General features: G+C 40.7%; 1 protein-coding gene across 1 annotated transcript in view; it reads left to right on the top strand.

Annotated features, from left to right (window-relative positions):
- Nucleotides 1-13,303, top strand: part of ACVR2B (activin A receptor type 2B) — a 172,162-nt gene that overhangs the window by 119,302 nt on the left and 39,557 nt on the right. The window contains exons 2-5 of the mRNA XM_030550013.1: nt 3,756-3,963; nt 10,144-10,253; nt 11,257-11,408; nt 12,380-12,523. Coding sequence (XP_030405873.1) covers nt 3,756-3,963; nt 10,144-10,253; nt 11,257-11,408; nt 12,380-12,523 — 614 coding nt within the window. The remainder of the gene's footprint in view (nt 1-3,755; nt 3,964-10,143; nt 10,254-11,256; nt 11,409-12,379; nt 12,524-13,303) is intronic.

Raw genomic sequence — 13,303 nt, 5'->3', positions numbered from 1 at the left:
CAGGCTCATTACAGAATTTCTCATGCTCAAGTATCTGTTTCTTCCTGGTCCCAGAACTACAACTACTGCTTTTTACATTTCCTTTCCAAAGCACTGTGCAAACATTACTCATCACAACATCCTTGCAAATTATATTGTCCCCGCTTTGCAAAGGGGGTAGTGGAGGTTATGCATTTGTGCCTCAGGCTATACAGAGAGTTCTCTGAGCTGGGACTAGAATTGGGGACAATCACCCGTCTGGTTCGCTAGATGAGGCTGCCATCTAGGATCTTTGGGTAGAGAAGAGAGAGAAATTTTCACTCCAGTAAGCTTAGTGGAAAGTTGGGAAATATTATCCCTCTTTGGTTCTGTGGAGAAGATTTTATGGAATTCTTCATCTTGATGCATCTTTTGATTGCGCAATCATTTTCTAGATTGTTAAATATAGGCTAGCAAGCAGCAATGGTCTAAGATGGAAGCCATGTTACACATTACAATAAAGCAAAGACATTCATTCATAGCTTTAAAAGAAGAAAAAGGTATCCCTTACTTTCCTGCACACAAGACAATTCTTCATTATTTGCTGCTGATTTCACTGCGTATTTAACAGACAGGCTTAATTCTATAACTTGTCATGTAAATACACCTCTGCTTTGATATACTGCTGTCCTCGGGAGCCAAAAAATCTTACTGCGTTATAGGTGAAACCGCGTTATATCGAACTTGATTTACTCCACCAGAGTGTGCAGCCAGCCCTCCCCCCCCCACCCCCGGAGTGCTGCTTTTACCATGTTATATCCAAATTTGTGTTATGTTGGGTCGCGTTATATCAGGGTAGAGGTATATCAACAGATCAAATGCAAAGGCTTTGTGGAGAAGCAGTAATATTGACGATTCTCTGTGTCTGGGGATATTTGTGGCTGTGTTTTTACTATAGTAAGCAACTTGTCAGAGGAGGACTTGGATGGAGATTTGCAAGTGCTGATAAAACCTTCAGTTGCTGTTAAAATTGAACTCTTCTGTGTGTGTTTTGAATATAATTTTCTGTTTTAAAGCTCCACTTTATGGCTGTTTCCCACCCTTTTAAATCTCTCCCATGATAGATTAAACATTCTTCGGGGGTGGGGGGGAAGGTATTGGAGAATTAAACACCTCTTACAATATAAAGAGTTCCTCCAGTCTGTCTTCTCCACACCAGAGAAATTACCCAGTGCTGATGATAGGTCAAGTCAAGTAACCAGGGCAGCTGAGTTGGTGCAGAGCAAGGTTGAATTGCAAGAATGGCTCAGGGCAAACCATGTTCAGCACCGTTTCAGAAGCCCTGGCTTGTCCTGGTCCATCCTTGGACTTAAACTTTGTTCAGCGCCAGTTGTCAGTAGTAGGCCAATTTCCTGGTGGACAAGACTAAATTTACACTAGGATAGTACCTCGAGTGCAGACTGGTCTCCAAGCTTTCTACAGATGTACACCCACTAGTGAAATGGAGGCAAATCTTACTACCCTACAACAATTCAGAGAGGAAGTGAGGAAGATTTAATGCACATCAGAAGGTTACAGGCTGTAGAAAGGAAAACTGATCCAGTGGTTAGGATGCTAGTCTGGGATTTGGGAGACCTGAGTTGAATTCCTTGCTCTGCTACAGATTTCCTGCGTGACCTTGGGCAAGTCACTTAGTCTCTCTCTGTGCCTCAATTCTTTGTCTGTAAAGTGGGGATAAGTATCAGAGGGGTAGCCGTGTTAGTCTGGATCTGTAAAAGCAGCAAAGAATCCTGTGTCACCTTATAGACTAACAGACGTTTTGGAGCATGAGCTTTCGTGGGTGAATACCCACTTCGTCAGATGCATGTGTGGATAATAGCCCTGCCCTACCGCGTGGGATTGCTGTGCAGATAAATGTTAATGACTGTGCGGTGCTCAGATATTGTAGTAATGGGGACTAAGTGCTTTCACCGTAAGGCAAATTGTAAAGTGGGCAGAATTGAACCCTGAAAGTGCATTGAGATTTTCATTGGCCACAAGGAGTCAGGAACTTGATTTTTACATTTCAGCCAGATAATGACACTTCTAACAGCAGGATTGTTCCTTTATCATCAGGCTGGGGGATTGATTCGATGTTGTTTACTAAATTGCCAATACCTAGATTTTCCTTGGAAGCAACCTGTCAAAGTAATGACCAGGCCTGGCCTTGTTTTAACTTAGGCTACAGCCTAAGAGGATAATACTAATCTGAAAACTTAAACTATTTCTGGTTGTGTGTAATGTATTTATAGTTCAGCATCTCAGCAGGAGTTTAAAAAGCAACCTGCTATTTGTGGCTCAGTGGTGATGTTTCTGGGGTTTCTATTTATACTCTGTTCTTGATGTCTTGTTGCATTTGATTTCTCCTCCTACTTTTAATGTTCGTCTTTAAAATACCTCATACAGAATATGTCTATAACAAAGCTAAGATTTCTAAGATAAGACTGTGCATGTCTGAGTGTGATCTGTTCATCTCATACTTGATCAATTTCAATTCAAAAAAATTCTTTTGGTACTTTGGATCAGTGTAACAGTTTTTGGCAGCACTTCATTTTGAATCCAGTTAGGCCGTGTTACTACTTTGGCTTCTAGTTAGTATCAGTAGGATGATGAGACTCCTTGCTTGCACCAGTTCATGGTGGCTCATTTAACTAAACCCAGTTACAGTGCATGCCTCAGTCAAGTTAATGTGGGGAGGGGAGAGGGGAATCACATTGAACGAAATTCACTCCTGTGCAGAGACCCAGCCTGAGGCTGCTGTCCCACTTACACCTTCAGAATAGTCGAACACGTAGAAATGTATATTCATTTATTATAATAGGGTTTAAGTGGGACTTTGGTGAGGCACAGGGTGAATTTCACCCTTCACAAATAATTCCCTCAGACCCCAGAGGAACCTTGTCCTTCAGATAGAATGTTGCTGTCTTGGTGAGGGGAGTGATTAACTGTATGCGGGTCCAGCAAAACACTAGCTTCCTTTGATGGTTAGGGCATACAGAATTTCATATACTCCACTTAGGCGTGATGATGAGTTTTGGAAGTGTATTTTCTTGGTAAGCTGGCCTAATAGTACTGAAATGTTGGTTGCATTTGTGTTAATTTACCAGCATTGTTACACCAGGGAAATGCCATGCGTACCTGTAACAACTTTCCAGGGACCCTAGGTTTCACTAGGTTTCCATGGTAAAGAAGAATTCCAGCATCCCTCCTATTTAATGAGAAGGTGCATCTCATAATGCTCTGTTTTGAGTTAAGTGCAGCCCACTCAGTTTAAGGTGGCACAACACATTCCATACCTAGGCCTTTGTGGGCTGTATTCCTGTACTGAAGGTGAGGCCACACAAATCTCTGCAGGATGTTGTTCGTCACTTGAAGATTACACTTCCTCCTAGGATGATCTTGTGGTTAAGGCACTGGATTGGCACTCAAGAAGATCACTGTTCAATTCTTAGCTTTCCCATAGACTTCCTATCTGACCTTGAGTAAATCTCATAACTTCTCTGTGGGTTAGTTCCCTGTCTGCAGAATGAGAATAATACTTCTCTGCCTCACAGGGGTGGGGAAGACAAACGAGTTAATTAAATGTGATCTGCTCAGCTGTTACAGTGCTGTCTTCCATGTAAAGTATGGATAAAGATAAAACATGCACACTAAGTAGTATATTCACTTCACTGATGCTCAGCAGCTAAGCATTTGGAAATCTTTCCATGTATTTAACTTTGGTTTCATGTAAGCATATTTTGGTTTTGGATACCCAGGGCCAGGTCATGGGGAGGCAGAGACGAGAGAATGCATCTACTACAATGCCAACTGGGAGCTGGAGAAGACCAATCAGAGCGGTGTGGAACGCTGTGAAGGAGAGAAGGACAAACGGCTCCATTGCTATGCTTCTTGGAGAAACAACTCTGGCTCCATTGAGTTGGTGAAGAAAGGCTGCTGGTTAGATGACTTCAACTGCTATGACAGGTAATAGCCACAAATTTAAATTGTGTTTCAAGTGGGAAAGGCTTGCAAATTGCTTTAGTGATGTCCGGAAGCAGCCCGATTCAACTGGGCTCCATTAACCTGCTTTAATTGCCTGTATATCTATCAGAATTCTCTCTTAACAACTCTTTGCTTTCATTATAGAAGCCGCAAAAAGTGCGCTGCCTTTTTTTTTTTTTTTTTTTTAATTACAGGAAAGCTAAGCAATTCTGGCATGCTCTGAAAAATGTGTCCTGTACCATTGAGTGAAGAGCAATATGTTCTTCCAAGAGTACTTGGCTACATAAAGGAAAACATGGAGTCATTTGGAGCTGTCTAAAAAAACACAGATCTTGGGGGGTATTAGGGTTTGGGGTGTTTTTGCTTTAATTATATTGTAAAGGTTTTCTTTACTCCCTGTCCCTGCTAGATGGGTTGAGGGTAGGATTGTAGTTTGGCAGAAACTGAGTGGATGGACGTTGGAAGTACTAGTGTGTTGGGGTGTGGTGCTGTCTGTAGCCAGCTGTAGGGAAAATGGGCACTGCTGTGTGAAGGGTGTGGATGCATTAAAGAGCTTCGATTTTAGGAAAATATGGTCATATCTGATAAGATTTGGGTAACCCAATGCTGTGCTATCAAAAGAAAACAACTGCAATTTTTAAAAGATTTTCCTTAGTTTCAAAGTTTGAAGGAACACTGTCCACTAGTTCTGCGTCTATTTTTAGTTTAAAAAATTGTAGCTAAAAGGTGGTATATAAGAATTATAGCACTCAGAGGTATGGGCAAAAACTTACTGGCCCATCAAGATGATGGTCTGGTTCTACAATTTAAATGCCAAAATAGAACTAATCCTGATTTTGCAGGAAAATAGATTATTCCCAACTGTGTATTTCCTAATTCTTTTATCCTGTCTGATTTTAAGTATTCTAAGACATGAGGTTTCCACTGCTACTCGGGAAAGATCATTCTGGAGTTTAGGTCTCATACGAAATTCTACTTGAACTTATTTCCTGTGCAACCCTATTGAAATCCCTGGGGTTAGGTCAATTAAAAAGTTTGTCTTATTCATTGAAGTTGTTCCTAGCTTTATCCCATTCCTCTGAGCAATTCTGCTCCACCATATAGCTCGTAAGTAATTCCTCGTATTCTTTCAAATATTTGTAGCTGGCTTATTTTCCCACCACACCCATCATCTTAGTAGTTGCATAGTCAGGCTCCATATTCAATTAGATTTTACCTTTTTTCCCCTCTCCCAATAAATCAGTCCTTCCAGACTCCTTTAGTCATTGTAGTGCTGATCCTCATGAGAATGGGAATGTTTCACTACCATTTTCTATTTTCAAATAGAAATGTTTAGCATAACCAGATTTCCTCTTATAGCATATGCTCCCAAATACAACAGCACTGTGACAGGTGCATGGTATAACACAATGCCCCCATGCTGTAATGCACTGGTTCTCAACTTCTTCCATACTATTATCCTGTATTACAACAGAAGAATGTTTCTGGGCCTTCCAGTCCCTCTCATCTAGTTGTAAAGAAAGAAAGGATGGTTGCAATCTCCTAAAACCTGTTCAGATGCTCAAGATTGAGAACACATGCTTACACACACTAGCCCTATGGCATGAGAACCAGAAGGTACAAACTGACCAGTCTAGTTTCATGGTCCACACTGAGAGATACCAGATGTTAACAGGCAACATAAATGGTTAAAACTCCATTTTGAATTTTTAGAAAGATTTTAATTAACCAAGTCAGTTTTAATTATACACTTCTTGAGTGTTCAGTTTGTATATTAATGATGGCCTTTTAGTTGCCCCATGCTGTTATGCTTTGATCCCAGGAGAAATGATAAAATGTGACAAACGTGCCTTTACAATGAATGCAACTGCATTAATGTCCTCATGGCCTTTACTGGCATTTGTGTTAAGCACACACTCAAGCTGCTGGCTCCCAAGGGCAATCTTGTTGGGATGCAGTTATGTTGCTGCATCATTACCCATGAGGTGTCGCCTGGAAAAAGGACAGTCTACATGTTCTATCAAATTCTAGTGTCTTTTGCTTAGTAATGTAAATAATGGTTAGTGTTGTATGCCAAACGGTACCTTGTTGCAACACCAAGGTTGAGATGTTAATGATGCTAAGGTCAGGACATTTAGGGTTATGGTTCCTAGAGCAATCTTAACTCTGTCCTTCAATCTTATCTAATCTATTAGGGCATGGATGTGGTGTAAGAATCTATATAGATTCTTATGCATTCATTACAATATTTAAACCCCTTGTACTTGTGCATTAAAGTGGTGTTTCATTATGTTATCACCCAACAAATATGCCATAACATGGCACATGTGCATTTAAAGCTGGAGAAAAGGGTACAATTTAAAAATAAATGAACAGCGCACAATTCATTTATGTGCATAATCTCACTGGAGGAGAAGTATTAAAATTCACTTGAAGAGCATGTGAATTACTATAAAATGTGCACTTACAGCTATAGAAAAAAGTGTAGTTCTCTCCCACTATATTATATTTTACTGCTTGCTAAGTAGCATGTCAAGCTGCCCAGGGTTGTGTACCTGGGCAGACTCTGAACCAATTAAGGGAAATAATGAATTGCCTATGCAGAGTAGGCTGTTTTCACTCATTAACTTAATTTCTTAACTAACAGACTTTTCAAAACATGCATTCTTCACTGAAGGCTACAAATGCTTAAGTCTAATGCCATTAAATTGAAATGTTTTATGTTGTCTGAGTTCAGGAAAAGGTATATGGAAATATTGTTTAATTTACTGAAACATCATCACTTGGATAACTCAAATGGCTGATGTTTCTTTGAACTAAAAAATAAAATAAAATTACTTGCTGGCTGAGATCTTGTATGAGAAATTGCAGCTCAAAAGCAATTTTTTTCCATGAAGGAATAAACCACTGAAAATAGTGCCATGGATTAAAAGAGCGCTCTCCACCTTTACTTATAGCTATGTGCTTTTGATGCCGCAATCGAGGGAACTTGCCATGGATTCACAGATAGAACAATAAAGTCAGGCACATGAGTGTTTTATTACTTCCTCAGTGTGTTTTGAGGGAAGGAAGTTAGGCATATAAATTTAGCTGGATTTAGGAAATCTTTTGATACAGTTCATAGAGCACCAATCTGCAATCTAAGTAACTAGATAATATACTGGAGAGGGTAAAAAACGGACAAAGAAGGCAGGTGTTTGTAAACAGTAGCAACTTGCACTGGAGGGGAAGTGAGCAGTAGAACAATACAACAGTCATTGGGACATCTTTTGCACTGACCTGGCAGGAAAGCGGGTGTGTGGAAAACTGATCAAGTGTGTTTGATACCTATATGAGGATCTCTTTAAGATATACAAAATATTGAAACAGTATGGCTAGATACCTGCAGTGCTATCTGAACTAGAGGCAACTGAGAATATTTAGAACTACAACTAACATTTGTTAAAAGTTAGGTACTAATGTTTAGGTGGAAATTCTTTAAAGCAAATTAGAAGTTACTTGAGGTAGGAAACTATGTTAAGTACATGCAGCAAAGAATCTTGTGGCACCATATAGACTAACAGACGTTTTGGAGCATGAGCTTTTGTGGGTGAATACCCACTTCGTCAGATGAAGTGGGTATTCACCCACGAAAGCTCATGCTCCAACACATCTGTTGTCTATAAGGGGCCACAGGACTCTTTGCTGCTTTTACAGATCCAGACTAACACGGCTACCCCTCTGATACTATATTAAGTACATGAATAAGACTTATTCTTGATTAGTTGCAAGTAAGATAACTAATGCAGGTAGTTGTTAGAGAGGACAGACCAATAAAATGGAAATACTGTATATACTTGATCATAATCTCCTGAGGTCCCTTCCAACCCTAATAATCTATGACTCTATGACTCTATAAACCAGTTCATTTATAAGATGACCCCTCCCCCCCAAGATGGATAAGTAAAAATGGAAAATTTTTATGACCCATTCGTAAGCCAACCCTATAATTCAAGGGTCAGCAAACTTTGGCTCCCAGGCCATCAGGATAAGCTCCTGGTGGGCTGAGATGGTTTGTTTACCTCAAGCATCAGCGGGCATGGAGGTAAACCTAAGTAAACAAAGTATCCCGACGCACTAGCTGCTTACCCTGATGGGCCGGGACAGCAATTGGTGGCGAAATGGTGGGGGGGGGGATGGAGGGGGAAGCTGGGGGTCAGGGAGTAACCCCTGTGACCACCCCCACATGATCCTAGCCTGGCACCCCCACATTCTCCCCATCCCATCCCTTCCCCCTTATCTGGGGAGGGCCGGGGAAGATGTCTCTGGCCTGGCCGTAGCCTACTCTGTCGGGCTAGGCCAGGCAGCTGCAGCCTACCAGCCCCAGAGCTGCAGCTGCTTCGGAGGCTGGGGGGAGAGCAGGGTGGCCAGAAGTAGAGAGACTCTGGCCCCACCTCTTCCCTTCTGGCTCCGCTGGCTGTGCTGCCTCTTCTTGCCCCCTCTGTTGGGGGGAGAGGCTGTGTCCCACCTCTCCCTCTCTATACCCATTCATAAGCTGACCCCCTTCTGTGGTGCTTCCCTTTTTTACTTTAAAAAAAAAATCAGCTTGTGAGCGAGAATACACGATAGTTAGATATAGTAACTACAAAGGTGAGGCTGACTCAAGGAGAGTTTCTGGCCTCCTTCTTGTTTAAATGTATTGATTTTTATCCAGTGTTGCTGAATTACAAGGTTTAAAGTTAGATGTGAAGAACAAAATACCAAAGTATAGTCTAGTGAAGTGCCTGGATAATATGCCTTTAAGGGCGTTAAATTCACATGGACCAGAATGTTGCTAATGAATTGAAGTTGAGCAGCCTTAAAATAGGTCCCCCTTCCAAAAACATTATGTTAAAAGAACTTCCTTGATTTGCAAAGTCAAGCACTGAAAAGTTAGGAAATGCCAGAATGTAGGTTGCCTGTGCAACATTAATTTGGTCCACTTCTGCATATTAATTACAATACAGTCTTCAGCTACATGATCATATACTGTTTCTCTCACCCCACCCCATATGATCCCTGCCTCAGTCAGTGCACAGGACAGAGAGTGCTCAGGGCATGGAGCAGCTGTTTGGTATTTTAATGCTTATCATTCAGTTAGAGATACAACCTTATTTATTACACATTGTCCAAAGCCTGCAGTGAATATGGACTTTTGTTTCTTCATGGTCTTTTCTAGGGTGCTTGCCACTATGGTATGAGTGCCACACAAACATTAGTGAATTTATCTCCACTGCAAGATCAGAGAACATTTTCCTCCCCATTGTACAACTGGCAAAACTAAGATAAAGAGACTACCTGAGACCATGCGGTGAACTGGGGCAGAGCCAGAATTAGACTCAGGGCTGCCTGTCTCCCAACCTTGTACTCATTGCTCTAGATCACGTTGCTTTACTGACATGTTGAGAATCCACAGCTCCCATTGGCTTTACCTGGAATTGTGAGTGCTCAGCCCTTCTGCAGATCAGCCTTCAGGTGTCTCAGATTGGGAACCCAGAAAATGGCGAACACCTAAGTAGTGGCCACCTGCCCACATTTTAATTAAAGTGACTTATTCAGTATCACATAAAAGCTCTGTGACAGAGACGGGGTAGTACAGAGTTCTTCTATGCATCATTCACCTGCCTTAGCCACAAGACCATCCTTTTTCTTCCTGCAATCCCCTACTTTAGTCTGTACATACCTTCTAACTGCTAGAGCAAATCAGACAAGAGTCCTCCGCCTCATTCACTACCCAACAGCCCAATTCTTTCCCTGAGCATTGTCCATCCAGTGCATTGAAGGAGGCAAAGGACTGGTGAGGGGAAAAAAGTGTGATTAAAGATCTAGGAAGAGAGAAGAGAGTGCACACTGACTGTCTGGTAAAAGTCCTGGAATGTTCACTCTTACCTGGGTTTAATTTACCCTTTTGTACACTCATGTACAAGGGCTGCAAACTAGAATTCTACAGCAAAGTCTCATTCTTGGTTATTCTCTTAAAAAAAAGCTTTCTAGCTTAAGAGACTATAGGTCTGCAGAATGCAACAGGAGTAGGAGAAAAACAGAAACTTGACTGCAGCCAAATCTTCACTTCCTTGAACAGTATAAAGCAATTCACTAATATTTTCCCCTCCTCCCTGTTCCTCTTGCCCATTCCTGATACAGGCAAGAATGTGTAGCCACAGAAGAGAACCCTCAAGTGTTTTTCTGCTGCTGTGAGGGGAACTATTGCAATGAGAAATTTACGCACTTACCTGAAGTAACTGGTCCAGAAGGTAAGTGACTCATGTTGGAGGGGGAGTGGAACTGTCCCTCTTAACTAACTTCTAGTATATTTTGCTGACTGAGGAGATGAGAAAGGAATGTTTATGCAGTTGTGGTGATTTCCAGCATTTGTAGATATAAGTTAAAGGGCAAGTTCTCCTTTATGGAAAAGTATTAGGGTTTAAATTACATTTTTCTATAGGTGTCTTTTTTAAACTATCCTATAAAATTTTAATAGAAAATCTGTGTCTTCTATAGAGTGATCTCAAGGAATCTATAGAAAGCGTCTTTTTCTCTGAACTGTAGATTTTTCGGAGTAATTTCTATAGAATTTTATTAGATCCTTATCAAATTTTCCAGGACTTTATGAATGTTAATTGTTTACATATTTGTATTACCTATTGTTATTAAAATAAGCCTTTCTCTACTGATTTTTTTGTTTAATTTGGCAAGTATTGATATTTGTCCATCCCTCATCCTTCCGTGTCTCCGGTGAAGCAACATGGCTCTATTTAGACTTCCCATTCTTTGTTCATCAGCTTTACTGATGTAGTGGGGAATTGGTACTACTGTGGAGACGGTACATTTGCTGATGGCTTCTGCAGTATTTTACTTTAAACTGACATCTTATTGCCATGGCTGGAAAACCTTTCTCTTTGTTAGATAATGGCAGTGGTGGGGAAGGGTCTTTGCCATCCGTGCCCACGTAACATCTTTTAGGGTTCATAGCAGGCAGGCATGTAGACTTAGAAACTTCAGCAGGCAATTTTCTACTTCACTTGGGTCTGGGGAACTTTTTTGAGGAAGTTCCAACGTGGTACTTCAGAGCATGCATGGCTAGATCTTAATTAATAAATTGCTCATTACAAGAGCATGAGAGTCACATCAGCAAATGTGCTCTGCTAAGGAGTTGGGGGAGGGCGAATGCTTGTGTGTGTCTGGAACTACAGCCACTAATCCCATTGCAAATATAAAAAATCCTGTTTCACTTACTGTTCCCCTCCCCTCTTACAGTAATATACGAGCCACCACCACCAACACCCTCACTACTCAACATTCTGGTTTACTCTCTGCTTCCAATTGCTGTTCTGTCAATGGCCATTCTCTTGGCCTTCTGGATGTACCGTCACCGAAAGCCCCCCTATGGGCACGTTGACATTAACGAGGTGAGTCAGAAGCCTGATACCTTGAAAACTGAAAGGCAAGAGTTGACTTTCTTTTTCTCTTGTAAACGTAATTTCACTGTTTACCAGAAGCTGTTCAGGTTGAGTATTTCAACCTTCTTAGATTGATAGTCCTTGGATGGCACATTATTAATTTAAGACAGCAGAACTTTTTCTTTGCTTTGTTAAATTGTTAAATGTTGCAATACCATGCTGGAATTCATAATGGCTATCTTAGCACATGCTGTAAGAACCTAGTATTTTACTATGGGAGGCGGGAATTAAAGTCTTATGGCTTAATTTTAGTTTGAGGTGCTGAATACCTTTTTATTCCTGCATGGCTAGACAGAGCCTATGCCAAATGAGCATTTCAAACATGGAAGATAGATTTGAGTCGGAGGAGTCCAACTGCTCTTCTGCATGAAGCTACATTGTATTGCAAATAGCATCTTTCATACAAACATTTGAGTTTATACAGCTGTTATTTTTATGGAAGCCTATTATGCCTGATTGGATCAAAGTCTAACTTGCTATTCATTAGAATGGTATGAAATATTCATAATGAAGTGCAAAACTATTTGAAATTTTAGGTGTACTTTGCTATCTTGTAACAAAACTGAAGGTGGCATTTTTTTTTTTGCAGGAGATATCATTGAAGTGTAAATGTTTTCCAAGTGAAGATAGCTTTTGCATTGAAGACATGAGAAAATTCAAGCTTTTTGCCATAACTTGATGCAAAAAGTAGTTTAACATTTCATATAAACCGCATTTGAGGGTGGGAAATGCCACCAAATGGCAAAGTGTTTCATTTGAAAATTCTGCAAAACAAAATGTGAATTTCACACTGCTCTGCTGCTAAGTGATAACTTACTTTGAACAGTAAAATGTCAGTCAGCTAAAATACGTTTTTCCCTTGGCTTCACTGTTTGACTTCAGTTTGTAACCTACATCTTTATCCTTGTTTTGTTTTCTAGGATCCTGGTCCACCACCCCCTTCTCCATTGGTTGGCCTTAAGCCATTGCAATTATTGGAGATCAAAGCTAGGGGGCGCTTTGGCTGTGTCTGGAAGGCTCAGCTGATGAATGACTATGTAGCAGTGAAAATCTTCCCCATACAGGTGAGAGAAATTCAAGGACCTCCATATGCCTTTCAGTATGGTTAGCAAATGCCACCTGCCGCAGCTGCTGTTTCAAGCTGGGCAAATGATCCCATTTTGAAATCTGCAGGACATTTTAACTATGGTCCAAATGTTCAGAGCTGTAGAAATTCAGGGAGGCAGCATGCAGTGTAATACCCAAAGAGTGCACAAAAGACTGTGTTAATCCCAGATCTTGCATGACTGTTGCCTGGGTAAATGGAGAATCTAGACCTGAACGCAAGTAATTTGCAGCTCACAAAGCGACAGTCCTAATGAAGTGAAGACTCATTGTACAGGAACATTAGTGTGCTGAGAAGTTGTGTATTTCATTTTGGACATTCAAAACTCTAAGAATTGCAAATGGAAAAACTAAAACAATCAGATATGTCCAGTTGAAGAAAAATTATTGAAAAATCTTTATGCTCTTCCCCTAAACCCCTCTTCTTTAATCCTCCTCTTCCTTGTGTTTTTCATCATGGTTTTATGGAAAGAGATTTTTATATCCTCTCTCCAGACCGGACATTTACACAATCCATTCTGGTTTATGATAATCTTAACAATTAGAGCTGAAATATAAATCTAGGTAGTATTTGCATAGGCTTCATTCTTTTACTTGCTTTCACAGAAATTTTGGCTACATTTTTTAATCTGACTTTATATTGTCGGCTTTCACTTTTTTTTTAATGAGGCTGTAGCGCTTTCTGAGGGTGATTTGGGGAGGGGTTAAGTACAGGAATGTCTTCTCTTTCTCTGGCATGT

This window comes from Gopherus evgoodei, chromosome 2, assembly GCF_007399415.2.
Source record: "Gopherus evgoodei ecotype Sinaloan lineage chromosome 2, rGopEvg1_v1.p, whole genome shotgun sequence".
Lineage (NCBI taxonomy): Eukaryota > Metazoa > Chordata > Testudines > Testudinidae > Gopherus > Gopherus evgoodei.
This window is presented reverse-complemented; position numbering and strand designations above follow the sequence as displayed.